The following is a 17,639-nucleotide window of genomic DNA, read 5'->3' on the forward strand; positions in this document are numbered from 1 at the left end:
GCCTTCCAAACAGGCACGACTCTTCCTTTCCCCGAAAAACTGGAAATGCCATAGCTGACAGATTAGCATGGTTTATGAAGGCGGAAAGGACGAGACTGGAAGCATTGTACCAGCCCAGGAGGCAGCGTCTGGCGTCAAAGGGTCTGCTGTGTCCCGGAAACCCAACAAGACTTCTGTTGAGCAGAAGAGCAGGCCACGCAGCCGGGGGAAAACGAGGCTGAAGTCACCAGGGACAGAGCCTTAAACGCCAAGCTGGGGATTGCTCTTGGTAGGACCAGGGCCCCTGGGCCTGGCAGCTGGACCGAAGTCTCCCGGGAGGTGGACTCCGGGACGAGGACCTTCAAAGAGGAGGCGGGGTTGCTTGGAAGGGTCAAAACTGTAGTGGGAGAGCCCGGAAGGACTGTGCGGGGGTGGAGCTTGCGAAGCTGGAGTGACAGGGAGAGGAGGGATTGTGCAGGGGTGGAGTTTGCGGAGGAACAGGCCTCGTGGAGGGGCGGTCTCTTGGTGGGCGGGGCTCGAGGGCGGTCTCTTGGTGGGCGGGGGCTCCAGGAGGGGCGGAGCCCTCGGAGGGGGCGGGCCGGGTCCTACTGTGTCACAGCGTCAGCTCTGGAGGGACGGGCCTGAAGGGGCGGAGCCCGCAGGGGGCGTGACCTGCCTGACCACCTCTGCGAATCCCGTCCTGCTGGCCGCGCGCAACCCGCAGCCCGTCGCCCTGCTCAGTGCCCACCAGCATGTCTTTCGTCCCAGCGGCCGAGGATTCCGACTTCCCCATCCACAACCTGCCCTACGGCGTCTTCTCCACCAAAGGCAACGTGAGCTGCAGCGCTCGGCTTCCGGGTGCGGGGAGGGAGGGCTTCCCCTCCGCCCGGGACCCCCATGCCACCTTCCTGCTCCGCCCCTGGCTTCAGCCCAGCCCTGCCACCTCCGCCAGCACCCGACGGAGCAGGACGTCGGGCCCGTCGTTTCCCTGCTAGACGCCTCTCGCGAAGACCCCCGGTGTCATTTGGGGCCTAACGAGCGGTGCCTCGCATTCTCCTCCCTGGGGAGTGCGATGGGAGGTGGGGTGGAAGCAAGGGCCTTTTTTCTTTGGAGGGGCTGATCATGGAGAGTACTTGTGGGTTCATATCCCTCCTGGTAACTTTCTAGACGTGCAAGCTATTGAAATTCTCAGCCTCAGTTTCTGCAGGTTTGTGTGAGAATTAAACGCAAAATGAAACGGTACATATGAGTCTCCCTTTTAGGTAGGCAGAGCAAGTCCTATTATTATTACAGAGGAGTTGAAGCACAATCATACTCCCTACTCCGAAGTCTTTTGGCTTTGTTGTCTTTCCCCAAGGCACCACGTTGTGATCGGTTGTTTTCTCCCAGGTTAGCTTCTAACCCTAGAACTCGGGAAATATTATCTGACCCGGTATTTTCAGTAGCTCGGAGGGATGAGCGCCTTTGCTGGCAGTAGAGCCCTGGGATCTATGAGGTTACGTTTCTTTACCTCCAGCTGGCCTTCTTTCAGCTCCCTGGGCTCCCTGGCATTCCCTTGCTGGTCAGAAGAAGCCCTTTTGGGCAGAGAAATGAAATTTCACTTAGTAAGTGTAGTCTGATTGGCAGAAAGAAATCTTTGAAAACTGGGGGTTTATCAACAAATATATAAGAAGGTCCCTGGGTGGGGAAAGCAGATTCCCTTGGATTTATTCATGGTATTTTGGGCTTAGCTTTCTGCTCCCAACTTTAAAGGTAAACTCCTGATTCATAGAACCCCAGAATCTGCTTGCGCCCAAGTGTTGAGGAACCGTTTGCTAAATGGAGCTCCTGGCAGTTAGCCCCTTCCTGGAAACTGGGTTCCCTGCCCCCATGGCAAAAAATGCCTAGGTCTAGAAGATTCAACATGTGGTTTCACAACTGCCAGTCCTGGCCAGTTGTTGCAAGGATGCAAAAAGGTAACACTCAGTCCCCTGGAGGGCCGCAAATACAAATAAGGGGCATGTTAAACCTTAACCTGTGTTAGCCAAGTGCACTCTGCTGGCGAGCCCTCCCCTGCACTCCTCTGACACTTTGTCCTCAGCTGTGTGTCCTCAACCTTTACTCCACAAATCCATTAGGCAGAAGCCTTTGGGGGGTGGGGGGTGCTCTGACTTGCTCTCCCAGAAGGCTCTGGAATGAATGCCCCTTAGGGTATGGCTAGTGGCTTGCAGACTCCATGCCCCAGCTGTTCCACATTAGAATGTGCAAGGACAGCCACGAGGGAGGTTCACTGCCCTCTGAAAAGAGCGCTGGGGGTTGGGAGTGGGCCCCCTGGGCATTGCAGAAGGCTGAGGGCCTTCAGGCGGAAAAGGCTGTGTCTGAAGCTATGGCTGCAGGCACTGGACATTCCAAAGGTGGTGGCTGCCTGTCCAGGCTGACCTAGTCGCCAAGGCACAGCCTCCCTCTCCTCCATGCCAGTGGCCAGCCGTGCATAATTTGGGTGGAACAATAGTGAATGAATCCGGCTTTCATTGTAGTCATTCTTTTATTCAGTGAATGCTTATGAACCCCAACTCTGGGCCAGATTCTGGACTGGGAGTTGGGGATCAAAGGCACACGGGACACCCTCCCTCCACCTTGGGTTGCTCATGGACTAGTAGAGCAGACCCTGGCTCTCTCTGTGAAGACAGGGACCGTGGCTTCTGAGAAACAGACGCTTCAGTCATCTGGAGCTGACGGCCAAGGTGCTCAAGTCCCCATGGTTCCGGCCCTGCCTCTGCCTCCAGACCCTCTGCTCTCTCCAGCCACACTGGCTGCCTTTCAGTTTCTGCAACATTCTTTTTTTTTTTTTTTTTTAAATGCACAACGTGAGAGTTGTGAGTTAAGTTTTTTTTTTTTTCCCCCAAATTAATTAATTAATTAATTAATTTTTGGCTGTGTTGGGTCTTCGTTTCTGTGCGAGGGCTTTCTCTAGTTGTGGCAAGCGGGGCCACTCTTCATCGCGGTGCGCGGGCCTCTCACTATCGCGGCCTCTCTCGTTGCGGAGCACAGGCTCCAGACGCGCAGGCTCAGTAGTTGTGGCTCACGGGCCTAGTTGCTCCGCGGCATGTGGGATCTTCCCAGACCAGGGCTCGAACCCGTGTCCCCTGCATTAGCAGGCAGACTCTCAACCACTGCGCCACCAGGGAAGCCCTTTTTTTTCTTTTTTAATATTTATTTATTTACTTTGGCTGCGCCGGGTCTTAGTTGCAGCACTGGGGATCTTTTAGTTGTAGCAAACTCTTAGTTGCAGCACGTGGAATCTAGTTCCTCAACCAGGGATCGAACCCAGGCCCCCTGCATTGGGGGCGCAGAGTCTTAACTGCTGGACCACCACGGAAGTCCCAGTTTCTGGAACTTTCTAAGAGCAGTTTCCTGCCTCAGGACCTTCGCACGTATTGTTCTTTCTATCTGGAATACTCTTTTTTCCTACTCTATGTATGCCTGATTTCTTCTCACTCTTCTGGGCCCAGCTTAAATGTCACCTCCTCAGAGAGAGCTGTCCCCTAAGCACCCTCACTGAACGAGCTCCCTACTGAACTCCAGCCACAGTTATCGTCTGTCACCTCACCGTGTGCTTCCTTTTGCTTCTGGAGGGTGGGAACCATGTCTCTCCTCTATCGTCAGTGCTTCTGCAGCCTTAGTATACTGCTGGGATGAATTAGATGCTCCATAAATTTTTTTGTCTGAGTGAATGTCTGCCCTGTGACTGGTCTCGTGATAAGAGATTTACAGATGTTAATTAACTGAATTCTCACTACAAACTTGCTGTTGTGCTACTGTCCCCATTTTACAGATGAGGAAACTGAGGCTCAGAGAGGCTAAGAATCCTGCTCCAGGTCTCACAGCCAGTAAGAGGCAGATTTGGGGTTGCACCCCACAGCTGTGAGCTCCCAAACCCCATGCTTTTCCCTCTGTCAAGCTGGGAGGTGGGTAAAGCTTTCCTTTGGACAACATTCTATCGGATATGACCAAATGTTATAAAGCGGAGGCAACGCACACGCATTCTCTTAAAGTTAGACATAGGATATCTCTTACTAATTTGTCTCCCTCAGGTTATACATGGGAACCTGAGGCCCTCAGAGGACCAGGGACTTGTCCAAAATGATAAGATGGTGAATGACAGAGTAGGCAGGACCTCAGGGATCGGGAGTCTAACACTGAAGAAAATAACTCCCAACAGTTAAAGTAGAGGGACTCACTCTCTCAGGTCCTCACGTCTAGGTCTAGAAGATTCAACATGTGGTTTCACAGTTGCCAGGGTTTGGAACACAAGGGCAGCTTCTCGCCGTTGCTTGCAGCCGAGGAGACAGGCAGCCACACTTTTGATTAGGTCTCTGATGTTGCTCTGTGGCCTCGACTCCTTCCTTCAGCTTGGTGTGGGGGCCAGGGTCAGAGAAGTGGCCCAGGGGTCTGCCTGCACATCCCCTGAGTGGGCAGCCGCTGGGGTCCAGGTGGCCCAGCTCATTGCCCAGGGAGATGAGGCCCAGCCTCTCCAGGCAGCTTCCTCATGGGCAGGGTCTGCCCGGGGCCTCAGGGCCAGGTGAGGGTGTGGCTCCGGTCTACCCCTGTGCACGGAGGGATAGCCATCTTCTGTCAGCCCCCTGAAATGAGCAGCCACTGGAGATAAGGCCAGCCAGTAGCCCCACCTCTAAACTCCCTGGGACTGAAATGGGAAAGCTGGTGGTTCGGGAGAGCTGGGAGCTCAGCTCAGGACAGAGCTTTAGGAGGTCGAGTCTGCAGACATGCTCTCAAGCTCCTTGTTGATGAGCAAACTTCAGGGCCATGTGGACAAAGGTCAGGCTTTGCCAAATATTTGCGACATTGACACACTCAGGGCTGAAGCTGGGATTTGATGGTGCAGAAAGGAACTTTCCCTGCGTGCTCTGAGCAGTCTGGCTTCATGCTCCCTGGTGACCCGAGCTCTGCTCTGTTTGAGCCATAACAGAGGTCATTAGTCCAAGCCCCTGGCCCTCATCACTGTGCCTGGGACATGCTCTGCTGTGCAGAGGAATTGCCCCCAAGGGAAGGCCTAGGTTAAACCTGAGAAATAATCCAGTTGCCTGGTGAGGTGGTGAGCTCTTCATCACCAGAGGCATTTAAGCAACACCTGAGGAGCTTTGCTGGGGCCTTTGCCTGGATAAGGGGCTTGGACTAGGCCTCTTTCAACTTACCCACTACAAGGGGTGTTTGATTTATTTTCCATTCAGGAAACACAGATTCTTTTCCCTTCTTGTGCTAGAGGCAGACATGGCACCAGGTTCTTCCCGGACAGAGATCACAGGGTCAATTTCAGCCCTTTGAGAGGCAAAGGGAGCTGGGGTACGGTGCTAAGGATCCAGTTCCTCAGTCCCTCTCCATAGAGGGCCATCTAAAGACAAGAGCCATGGGCTCGTAAATAGACAGACTTGCTGGGTAAGTGAGCCAAGCCCGGCTGAGGCTTTGCCCAGTGCTGACCATGCCACCTTCCTCCCAGCCAAGACCAAGGATCGGCGTGGCGATTGGTGACCAGATCCTAGACCTCAGTGTCATTAAACACCTCTTCACTGGGCCTGTCCTCTCCCAACACCAGGATGTCTTTGATCAGGTAGGACATTGTGACATGGCTTGTCCTGGATCTCAGTGGCCTTTGTTGCAAATGCCACTAAGAAAATGCCCTTTGCCTTCCGTTTCTGATAGAGGTAGTGCCTTGAGGGCTCAGAGATTTTACTCGGATAAGGTTGGGGTGGTTGTGAGACAGACAGGCTGGCAGGAGGTAGCCTTGGGACAGCGCAGGGTGGGTTCCTGGGTGAGGAGAGTGTCAGTCCCTCCGCAGTCCTAGGCCCTCCCCAGTTGTCTTTGAGATGATGCTCTCCAGTAACTGGTTCATTTCCTCATTTTAAGCTGGTTGAGTCTCTGCTTGTTCCAGGCCAGTGCTGGGCCCTCTGAGGGAGGGAGCCATGAGCCCTGGCCTCCAGGTTTGATTCCAGCCTGGGAAGAATGGACAGCTTGCCCCAAGTGCCCTCTGTGTTGCCACCACTTTAGGAGTCAGCCTGAAGGATACGTACATGAGTGATGGACGTGAATTCACTTCCCTGTAAACGGTCCAGTGCTTTGGTGTGCGTCCTCCCTCCCGTTCCATGGAAGGAAGATGATATATATTGAGTACCTCCTATGTGTCAGGAGTTTTACACACATCTCTTGTTCAATTCTCACGACGACCCTCTGGCGTAGGAATGGAATCCTCACTAGATGGATGAGGGTCTAATCTGAAACGGGACACAATTCTCCCAGGTCACATGGCTACAAGGATTGGAGCTGGGGTTGGAACTCTGGCCTGGAGAATCCACAAGTGCTTTTTCTGCTCCACTTCACTGGCTCAGAAACCTCTTCTTAACTTACGTGAAGGGGATTGGTGTAGACTGCAGTACCCCTGCAGACCGGAGGCCCCCCCGGAGGAATGCAGCCATCTTCACTGCAGGCGGGGCCAAGCTTAACCAGGCAGCTGTCCCAGATAGGAGCTCCCAGGCTTTGCCACTTGCCTGCAAGTCCATGAGGGGATGAAGCCCCATCAGGAGAGATGACACATCTCCCCAGCTCGATGAACAGATGACAGAACTAAGAACCAAAGTCCTGAGAGTTTGAATGAACTGGGATAAGTGACAGGGGACCCAGAAAGCTGGCCAGGCTCTCTCCTGTCAGTAGGAGGGGTAGCACAAGGGGCTTTCCCATGTGTGATCTTCTTTCTTCCTCCGCATCTTGGTCCTAGCCAACTCTCAACAGCTTCATGGGCCTGGGTCAGGCTGCCTGGAAGGAGGCAAGAGGATTGTTGCAGAACCTGCTGTCCGCCAGCCAAGCCAGGCTCAGAGATGACACGGAGCTTCGGAAGCGGTGAGGAGCCCGTGGACCATGGCGGGTGGGGAGGAGGGGACCTGGCTTGTCGGAAGAGGACGGTGTGGTCGTCGGGGACATTCCGAGTCACGGGTTGGCTGCCTTGGCCTCATCCAGCCCCGACCTGCCTGGGCTGCATTTTGGTGGGAGGGCTCTGGGCCGACTGGGATTACCCCTCTGCCTGGACTGGGGTGTCCAGGCCATGCCTGGCCCACCGGCCCACTCCCTTGTTCACTCAGCCATTCCTCATCAGTATCATTTGTGTCCTTGTCTGGTTTCCAAACAAGGGGTAATTTAGCCCGTTGCGTAGAGTGGAACATAGAAGCGGGGGAGAGGCAACTTGTCTTTAGTGGGTGGATGCCCATCCTGGGGTGGCCCCAGGCCAGTCTGGAAGTGCTCGCTGGAGATTGTGAGCAGGATTTGGGCCATGATCTAGGCTGAGCCTGTCAATGACCAAAGCTTGACCTTGAAGCCCCTTGTTCTGTGTTTCAGTGCATTCACCCCCCAGGCTTCCGCCACGATGCATCTTCCGGCCACCATAGGTGAGTCCAGTCTCTTTACCAGGATGCACACGGAGCAGCCGGCTGCTCCGGGGCAGGCACAGCTTGAGCAAAGGTCTGGCGAGCGGAGCCCGCGGGTGGGAGGGGTGTCCGCCACTCTTTTGCAAATTCCATTGTCTGTTTCAGGAAGTCTTGGCTCCTTGTTTCTTTTTCGTTTCTCAATTGGGAGTTCTCAAAACGAATTTTTAGCGAGGCGACTTTGTGTCGCATGTCGGGCATGCTCTCCCGGCCCCTTCTGCCCACCTCTCCTTGTTCTCCCGCTCCGACCCCACTCGGAACTGGCCCTTCTCTGACCTGCGGCATCCAGGTCACTGACAGCATCTCCCGGCCTTTCCCCTGCAGGCGACTACACGGACTTCTATTCCTCTCGGCACCACGCCACCAATGTCGGAGTCATGTTCAGGGGCACAGAGAACGCATTGATGCCCAATTGGTATGTTCTGGACCAGTGTGTGGCTAAGTTCCAAGTCTGTCTTTACGTGCCCGGCAGTGTGTTGTCCCAGGAGCTGCCAAGTCCTCTCAGGTTAAGGAAACCCAGGAGGAAAGCTAACAATGACCATGATGTCACCGCTTCTGGAAACGGTGGCCTCAGACTCTGGTCCTCCTCTCCCCTCAGCCCTGGACCTGCTGTGGGATCGTGGGGACTTCCCTTAAGCTCTTTGATCTGGAGAACACGGGTTGGAATTAGATCCTGACTCACTCACATCCTTCCAGATCCTTTTGTTTGTAAGCTGTGAATTATGGTTCTATTGGCAAGTCTTCCATGCCAGCATTCTCCATACTTAGACTCTTCCGATGGATGAGAATCCTCAAGTGTGCCCAGTGCTGCGTTTTCTCAAAGTGTGGTCAGCTCGAAACGGGGGCTGCATTTATTTATTTGATCCTCATAGGGGTTCTGAGGGGTTGCCAAGGCTATGGCTGACAACACCATTTCACAGGAAGGGAAACAGACTTAGAGAAGGGGCAACTTGCCTGAGGACAAACAGGGCCAAAGGCTGTCTCCTAACTCCCAGGTCAAGGCCATTGCCGGAGCCTAGAACGCAGAGCCGAGATCCTTGCCCTTTGCTGTGTGTTGTCCTCTGGATGTGACGGTTATTCAGGGCACAGTGGCAGGCGCACGCCCCAGGCCGGGTGCCCTGGGCCACACACAGTCACTGGGGTGGACAGAGACTTTCCCCTCTTTTAGTGGGTGTTTCAGATAAGCTGTGCCAGAAGGGGCTGCGTCTGTCAGAACCAAGAGGAAGAAGGGGGAAGAGAGTGGGTTACGACCCAGAGAAGTTAAGCAACCAGGCCAGGGTTGCAGAACAAGGCCAGGGTGCATCTAGGACTGCAGGAGGCCAATGAGTCAAGACTCTGGCCCTGTGCATGGTCCAGGCCAAGTGGGGGAGTCTCAGCCCATTTCCTTCTGCAGGGTAGGAGCAAACAGGCTTTCTCTCTCAATGTTTGATGCAAAGTGGTAGGGGGCTGTGCCTTTTTTACTTTATGCATATATCGTTTATTATAAAGGTAATATATACTTGTTGTGATTAACCGAAACAGAAAATACATAAAATACATAAAGTAAAATACTAGAAATTTAAAATGTGCATACCATTGGACCCACAGTCTTACTTTCATGCATCTATCCTACAGAAATAATGTTTGTATTCAATGGCAAAGATGTTTACCAGCAGTCTGTCTAAGGACCCAAAGCTGGAAGCAATCTGAATGGTTATTGGTGGAGGACTAGTTGAAAAATCATGGTCTGTTCACAATATGAAATGTTTTATAGCTGTTGAAAGAAAGATTTAGGATCAAAAGTCATGTGCATGATATATATATATATATTTTTTAATAGATTTATTTTATTTATTTATTTATTTTTGGCTGTGTTGGGTCTTCGTTGCTGCAGGTGGGCTCCTTAGTTGCGGCACGTGGGCTCCTTGGTTGCAGCACGTGGACTCCTTAGTTGTGGCATGGAACTCTTAATTGCAGCATGCATGTGGGATCTAGGTCCCTGACCAGGGATCAAACCTGAGCCCCCTGCATTGGGAGTGCGGAGTCTTAACCACCGCATCACTAGGGAAGTCCCTGGTTATCCATTTTAAATATGGCAGTGTATACATGTTGATCCCAAACTCCCTGACTATTCCTTCTCCCTTTCAATTTTAATTTGAAAACATTTTGAAATTTACTTTGCACGTGTAACAGTGTTGATGCTTTCTCTCTCCTTTCTTCATCAGGCTGCACTTACCAGTGGGCTACCACGGCCGTGCTTCCTCCATCGTGGTGTCTGGCACCCCAATCCGCAGGCCCATGGGACAGATGAGACCCGATGACTGTAAGTACCCTGCCGTGCTCCACTCTGTGTCCCCACACCCTGAGTTCCATGCCTGGCACTCACTAGCCTCTCTTTCTGGTATGATTCCAGCTAAGCCTCCTGTGTATGGTGCCTGCAAACTCTTGGACTTCGAGTTGGAAATGGTAAACCATGTCTTGGTGTTTTATTGGCGTGGGGTCTGTATATACAGTAAGGCAGGAGAGCTCCCTGGGATGGCCGCCCTGGACAACGGGCCGTTCCCCGATCTCAGCCACGTTAATGGCAGTCCTGGGTCCCCAGTTGGCCATCGGAAGTACTGTCCATCCTCATTGTTCACTGATTCCGTATTTGTAAATTCACCTACTCAGTAACAGTTCGTTCGTAACCTCCAAGTCAATACTAGCGGGAGCTTTTGGGGGTCACCTGGGGGCATGCACAGGGTGGCAGAAAATTTGAGTCTCCCGATGTGCATGTCCCCATCTGAGGTTGAACAAGGCCCTGCTCTGCCTTTGTGTCTCAGCTCTCATACTGCAAACAAGTGTCCTTTTTACTCTATTCAGTGCCACGTTATTTTCCGTTTTTGTGCTTTTCTTTGAGGTGCTAGCTAGTGTTCCCAAGCAGAAGAAAGTTGTGATGTGCACCCTGTAGAAAACGTGTGTGCTGGATAAGCTGCCCTGGGGCCTGATAGTGCCTGTGCCTTGAGTTCATGTTCATGAATCAACCACATACAGGCAGACCTTGTCTTACTGCACTTTGCTACATTGCACTTCACAGATATTGCGTTTTTACAAATTGAAGGTTCGTGGCAACCCTGCATCGAGCAAAGTCTGCCGGTGCCATTTTTCCAACAGCGTTTGCTCACTTTGTGTCTCTGTGTCACATTTTGGTAATTCTCGTAATATTTCTTTTCTTTTTTTTTTAAAATAAATTTATTTTATTTATTTATTTTTGGCTGCGTTGGGTCTTCGTTGCTGCGCGCGGGCTTTCTCTAGTTGTGGTGAGCGGGGGCTACTCTTCGTGTGGTGTGCGGGCTTCGCATTGCAGTGGCTTCTCTCGTTGCAGAGCATGGGCTCTAGGTGCGTGGCTTCAGTAGTTGTGGCACATGGGCTCACTAGTTGTGGCATATGGGCTCACTAGTTGTGGCTCTCGGGCTCTGGAGCGCAGGCTCAGTAGTTGCGGTGCACTGGCTTAGTTGCTCCGCGGCATGTGGGATCTTCCCGGACCAGGGCTCGAACCCATGTCCCCTGCATTGGCAGGTGGATTCTTAACCACTGCGTCACCAGGGAAGTCCCCTCTCGTAATATTTCAAACTTTTCTTTTGGTTTTTTTTGGCCATGCCATGCGGCATGTGGAATCTCAGTTCCCCAACCAGGGATCAAACCCACGCCCCCCTGCGGTGGAAACACGGAGTCTTAACCACTGGACTGCCAGGGACGTCCCAATATTTCAAACTTTTTCATCTTTATTGTATTCATTATGGTGATCTGTGATCGGTGATCACTGATGTCACTACTACGACTTGCTGAAGGCTCAGATGATGGTTAGCATTTTTTAGCCATAAATTATTTTTTAATTAAGATATGTACATTGATGGTTTAGACCTAATGCTAGTGCACACTTAATAGACTACAGTATAGTGTAAACATAACTTTTTTTTTTTTACTGGAGTTTCAGTTGATTTTTAAATTTTTTTTCTAAAGTTCTTTTTTTTAACTTTTTATATCATATTGGAGTACAGTTGATTAACAATGTTGTGATAGTTTCACGTGTACAGCAAAGTGATTCAGTTATACATATACATGTATCTATTCTTTTTCAAATTCTTTTCCCATTTAGGTTGTTACGTAATATCAAGCAGAGTTCCCTGTGCTGTACAGTAGGTCCTTGTTGGTTATCCATTTTACATATAGCAGTGTGTACATGTCAATCCCAAACTCCCTGACTATCCCTCCCCCCACCCAACCCCCAACCTCCCCCCTGGTAACCGTAAGTTCGTTCTCTAAGTCTGTGAGTCTGTTTCTGTTTTGTAAATAAGTTCATTTGTATCATTTCTTTTTAGATTGTGCATATAAGCGATTTCATACGATATTTCTCTCTCTCTCTGGCTTCACTCAGTATGACAATCTCTAGGTCCATCCATGTTGCTGCAAATGGCATTATTTCATAAACATAACTAACTTTTATAAACACTGGGAAACCAAAAAAAATTCGTGTGACTCACTTTATTGAGATCTTCACTTAATTGCGGTGGTCTGGCACCAAACCTGAAATATGACCAAGGTAGGCCTGTATATGAAACCAGGTGTCCTTAAACAGAAGCACATACAAAGCAAGGTTATATGCTGATTTGTTGATGTGAATGTTGTGACCAGAGGCTGGCAGGAACTTAACCCTGTATTTCCCCTAGAAGCGATATACCTGTATTTGCTAACTTGGTGTTTCTAATGACTTTATAGAATATAATTATTACCAATAACAAGAATCAACTACATCAGCCCCATTGCACTTGTGGCTGGACCTGCACAACCTCAGAACTGTGGTTATTTCAGGGCTGTGCATTTTTTTTAATTAAACTTACTTTGAGATCATTGTAGACTCACGTGCAGGTGTAATAAACAGTACCAAGAGCTCCAGAATCCTTCACACACTCTCCCCCAGTGTAACATCCTGCACAGCAAGATTGCCATCTCACAGCCAGATGTTGACATCAATCCAGTTGGTTCCCTCACCCCAAGGACCCCTCATGCTGCAGAGCTGTGCATTCTGAGAGGGACACTGAATTCCAGGAAGCCCCCAAGGTCAAGGGACCAGGAAAGAGATGGGAAGGAGGAGCTGAACTGGCTGGGAGGATCCAGGGACACCGGTAGTGTCTTCAGTCCCTGCCGGGTCGTTGGATGCTGGGTAGCGGAGCCAGGCCCGGGGCAGGGAGGTGCGGGCAGGCCATGGAGGGGGCTTCTCATAGTCAGCACTCAGGGCTTCAGGTGATGCTCAGAGTGTCTCCTCATGCAGGTGGACGGAAGGGGCTGTGGAGTCCGCTGGTAGGGCCGGGGGCGTGGGAATCTAGGTTGATTGGAGGCAGGCTGGACCTCCCCGTAGTTCCAGCCCTGCCTTGTGATTTCTTTGGATTCTGTCCAGAGGAGGGGAGCAAGTGGGCACTAGTCCCCTAGTCCCAGCAGGGCGTTACCGGCCAGCCCTCTGCCCCCTGATGCCTTTGTGAGGCTGCCCCGTGAACCCTAAGAGGAGGTTTCCCGACCCAGATCCCCCAGAGCAGGGCCCCCTGGTTGGGGGCCAGGGTCTTCTCTCTGGGGGAACGGAGGACTCTGCAGACAGACGCTTCACCTGTGTTGGTTCCTGTTTCGGGGAGGGGGCAGGGGGGTGGTGGAAGGGGTGGGCATGATATCGACCAGGGTTCTTGGCCTCCTTAATTAATAGAAATTGACTAGAGGCAGACAAATTCAGGCAAGGCTTTCCTGGGGCCCCTGCTGCTGCAGCGGGGGGCAGCGAGAACCAACAACAGTTTCCCTTGCTTGTTCCCTGAGCTGGGGGGCGTGGGCGGGGAGGCGGGGAGGGGCGGGGCGAGCTTGTTCCTTATATGGGGTGAGGGTAGGGGTGTGTCCAGGGGTTGGGCCGGAGGTGTGGCTTAGGTGTTCTGCCCGCCCCTCAGGTGGTGGTGTGTGCAGGGGGCATGCGCAGTGCCCTGCTTTTGTTCCCAACACCGTTTTTGCTCCCAGCTCTTCAGAAATGGCACTGGGGTTTTTTGGTCTTTTGTATCTTTTTGTCCGTAATTTGCCCCAACTGCTCATGCACGCAGTTATTTTTAGTCCCATATAGTTTCTTTGCATTTTGTTGCTCAAGGAGAGGTTTGTCTAGGTGCAAGCACTGCAGCAAAGGGTCCCAGGTCCCAGATGGTCTCAGGCAGGGGAAAAATAGAAAGTCAGAGTGTGGAGAAACAGTGACAGGTAGGGAGCACAGATAATCTTGACGATGGTGGTAAGGTTCACTATAAGATGGCATCTTTTTTTTTTTTTTTTTTTTTAGAATCTTGACAAAACTTTGCAATGTTTAAACGCTGTCACAGAATGACTATAACTGCAGCCTAGGTCCTGCAAATGTCATAGCTGATTTTGTGTGCTTTTGACAGTTATCTTCTCAATGTTTTCCCCCCAATGATGTCTGCATATTCTCTTGTTTCCTGGACGTTGTGCTGATGATGCTTTCCTCTGAGACGGTGGGTGATGGGTTGGGGTGTGGGATACGCCCCGGCAGGCTCTCTTTGCTGCATCACAGAGGCCTTCTGATTTTTTGTGATAGGAATACAAACCCTGATGTTTTCATTTTTCACAAGCCTGGTGTAGCTGTCAAATCTTAAAATGCAGAGCACGGTATCGGGTGAAGGGGAAAGGGCAGAGGTGTGGAGTGGGCTGAAGGAGGGAAAGGGGGCTGCCTTGGTGATCAGGGGCCATGAGTGGGGGCCCTGGGTGGGCACTGGCACGCAGCTGCTCACCATGTCCCCGGGGTAGCCGTCTGTCTACTCGGGTGCCGGTCATGACATAGAAATACAGTGGATTCGAACACAGCGGTCCAGGTCCCTAGCCGGGGTTTGGAAATGCCTGACCTTTACCCTCCAGGCAAGTGACCTGGGGCAGCAGGTCAGAGCCAGATTCTCATCAACTTTTCCCCTTGTCAGGCTTTCTTTGTAGGCCCTGGGAACAAATTTGGAGAGCCGATCCCCATTTCTAAGGCCCATGAGCACATTTTTGGAATGGTCCTTATGAACGACTGGAGTGGTAATTACGGGATGTCGGGCGTCCTGATGTTGAGTTTCCTGCGTGCACTCTGCTCTGGGTGAAGGCTGGGTATTTGGGAAGCCGTGGATGGTCTCCTGGGTCTGGTGCCTGTCAAAGTGGCTGAGAGCACAGGCTTGGGTATCAAACAGACCTCTCAGCTCTGAGCTCTTGGCCAGTTACTTCACCTCTCCGAGCTCCAGTTTTCTTGTAAGTTGAACAGGGACAAGGCTGATGTCACAGCTAGTATGTTTGAGCAATTTTGTGCCACGCCCAGGGCTGAATACGTCACATGGACTCTCCTGCCAGATCCCTACGAGACACTGATAATGTTATTATTCCTATTTTACACGGGTGAGGAATGAGGCACAAGGACCACTTCAGCTAGTTGCTGAGCTAAGATTTCAAACAGAGCAGCCCGGTTTCTGAGCCCATCTCAACCCCTCTGCCATTTGTAGGAGGACAGTGGTGCCGTGAATCTCAGCAAGTGTTGCCTCCCAGTATGGGGATGAGCTTCCAACCCCTTCATGGGGAAGTATCCTGCCTGCCCTTTGGTCATCCTTCTCTTCGCTGCAGCCTGGCACAGTGACCTCAGAGGACCTCTGTCCTTGGTCCTGGTTGGGGCCAGAGCACCGGGGGTGGGGGAGGGCCGTGCTGAGTGTCTGTGCTCCTTGGTCAAGGGGAGCGGGGAGCCTTGCTGCGGGGCCCAGTCAGCTTTTGTAAGCCCTACTCGGCCCTTCTTCTGTAGCTCGAGACATTCAGAAGTGGGAGTACGTCCCTCTTGGGCCGTTCCTCGGGAAGAGTTTTGGAACCACCATCTCTCCGTGGGTGGTGCCCATGGATGCCCTCATGCCCTTTGCTGTGCCCAACCCGGAGCAGGTAAGCACGGCCTCTGCAAGAAGTCCCAATCCCAGGCCCCTCTGCCTCCGAGGCTGTTTGCCCACCAGGCCTGGAGAGGGTCTGGAGGATGCCCATGTGCTGGGGGTCCTGGTTGTGGGGGCCTCCAGGCAGGCATGGCACTAATCATTCTGCCTTGTGCTTTCCCTGCCCCCTGCACAGTTCTTGAGGAGAACATGGAATTTTGTAACCTTTAGAATCCTCTGAGGCTGGGAACTGGCCAGTTGGCAGGAAAAGGGGTCCCTTCCAGTATCACCACATTGCACAACTTTCCGGGTCAACAAGTTGTGTTCTGTGTGATGGCGCCCCCTGGAGTCCAACTGATAGAATGCAGCGTGGAGTCAGACACCAAGGTGTCCGTCCTCGTCCTGAGCCTCGTGTCCCCCGAGCCTCCTGTCCCTGCACCACTGTCCAGGCCCGTCTCACAATCCTAGCCCTCACTCCTCAGCCTGGCCGCTGCTCCCACCCCATCAGCACCGGTGGTCTCACCAAAGTGCCCAGTGACCTTGGTCAGTGCCGGGGCCTTGTGCCCTCTTCAGTGTGGACCCGTTGGTGGCCCCCTACTCTTCCTAGGCACTCTCTCCCCCTGGCTTCTGGCATGTGACCTGTCCTGGTTCTGTATCTCCTAGAGTCCTGTGACGCTCCAGCCGACTCCGTCCTCCACATGGGGGCAGCCCTAGCTGAGCTCTGAGCCTTGCCCTTCCCCCGGTCCCGTTCCCCCTCGCCTGAACATCTCGCCTTGCTCACACGTGGCTCCTGGACACCTCTCAGCCTTCCTGTCATCCCATGGAGCTGTGCTCCGACACTTGGAGTCTTTCCCCACAGACCGGTGCCTCGTGAAGCTCCTGTGCGGCCCTCACCCTGTCCCCTTCCTCCCTCCTCTACCTCTCCTGCCACAACATCTCCCTCCCCATCATTTTCAGTCGCAGAGACTTGTCTCTTCCGTCTTTGGTGAGTCCCGCCCTCCCAGGACCGCCTGGCCTGCCGTCACACGCCCTGCTCGTCCCCTCCAGGCTCCATCCCTGGTCCAGACCTCTGTTCACAGGCACTGCTGCACCCTTGCCAGACACCTCTGGCCTCTGTCTCTCTTCATGCCAGCCCTTCCCAAATACCCTTTACGTGCAACCTTGACGACCCTTGCCACTTCTGAACGATTATTTATTGAATGCTTTTCTTTAAAACAGCTTCCATCTGAAAACTCTCATAATGTATTTAGAAAAGGAACTTTATGTCCCTATCCGCATTACTAGCCGCCAAGTTAATCATAAAAAGAAACACATAACCATTAAAATAAAATCACCCCGCATTGTCTCATGGCCCACTAGTGATGCAGGTGCATGTTGCTCTTTGGGAAAACACTGCTTTTGGCCAAAGTGCAGACCTTCTGGCCTGCCTACCAAAGCTGCCTACACACTGAATCCAGCACTAGAAGGGCGGAGCGCCTCTGTTGGCCGCCCCTGCCTTCCGCCTTCCCTTTCTGTTGGCCTGGCCTCTCCCTGCAGGCCTGGCTTTGTTCCCACATCCCACTGTCCCCCTTCCCCAGCGCTCCCCTCCCTGGCTTTCTGGGTCCTCTCTCTACCTTTGACCTGCCGATGCCCCTCCCTCGGCTGGTTTTCCCAGAGTCCAGCACATATGACCACCCTCGCCCCCCAGTGTCCAGGGACACAGTGCTGGGCCCTGGAGAGGGGACACCCCTTCTCCCTCAGGTTCCCTCTGCCAGCTGCTCTGCTGGGCTGTGGGGCTCAGCCTGGGCCAGCTCGGCCCGCTGGCCCAGCCCCTCTGTGCTGTGCTCTTGCCCTCACAGGACCCCAAGCCCCTGCCGTATCTCCGCCACGACCAGCCCTACACGTTCGACATCAACCTCTCTGTCACCCTGAAAGGTACTGTCGTGGGGTCGAAGGGTGTGTCCAGCAGCTAGGTGGACGCCTGTGCCCAAGTGCCATTGCCCAGGTGGCTGCTGAGCTTCTGAAGGGGGGAGGTGAGGGGGTGCCACCTGCTGCAGACTGGGAGACACGTGGGGCTCTTGTAAAGGACGGGAAGGGACACCCTTGTGCTCATTGGGAACCGCACGGGGCCCACGTGGCCTTAGCCCCATAGCACCGGACTCTCAGCTGCTAGGGCCAGAAACCGTGGAGTCTGGGACCTCCACCCTCCACTTGAATCCCCTCTCCAGCCTCTCCAACCAAAGTCTGCCCAGCCTCTGCTCACACGCCACTGCCAACCCCTCACCCT

General features: G+C 52.9%; 1 protein-coding gene across 5 annotated transcripts in view; it reads left to right on the top strand.

Annotated features, from left to right (window-relative positions):
* Window positions 1–604: 604 nt before the first annotated feature.
* The window catches only part of FAH (fumarylacetoacetate hydrolase), a 30,886-nt gene continuing 13,851 nt past the window's right edge, over window positions 605–17,639 (top strand). For 3 of the 5 annotated variants that reach the window (XM_036842518.1, XM_036842515.1, XM_036842517.1), the window contains exons 1-10: window positions 647–812; window positions 5,474–5,584; window positions 6,746–6,867; window positions 7,360–7,409; window positions 7,770–7,860; window positions 9,650–9,747; window positions 9,838–9,890; window positions 14,414–14,513; window positions 15,259–15,389; window positions 17,212–17,287. In XM_036842518.1, the coding sequence (XP_036698413.1) occupies window positions 732–812; window positions 5,474–5,584; window positions 6,746–6,867; window positions 7,360–7,409; window positions 7,770–7,860; window positions 9,650–9,747; window positions 9,838–9,890; window positions 14,414–14,513; window positions 15,259–15,389; window positions 17,212–17,287 (913 nt within the window). In that variant the 5' untranslated portion in view covers window positions 647–731. Of the gene's footprint in view, window positions 813–5,473; window positions 5,585–6,745; window positions 6,868–7,359; window positions 7,410–7,769; window positions 7,861–9,649; window positions 9,748–9,837; window positions 9,891–14,413; window positions 14,514–15,258; window positions 15,390–17,211; window positions 17,288–17,639 lie in introns of all 5 variants that reach the window. The other 2 variants (XM_036842514.1, XM_036842516.1) reach the window with 2 other exon arrangements.

This window comes from Balaenoptera musculus, chromosome 2 (assembly GCF_009873245.2).
Source record: "Balaenoptera musculus isolate JJ_BM4_2016_0621 chromosome 2, mBalMus1.pri.v3, whole genome shotgun sequence".
Taxonomy (NCBI): domain Eukaryota; kingdom Metazoa; phylum Chordata; class Mammalia; order Artiodactyla; family Balaenopteridae; genus Balaenoptera; species Balaenoptera musculus.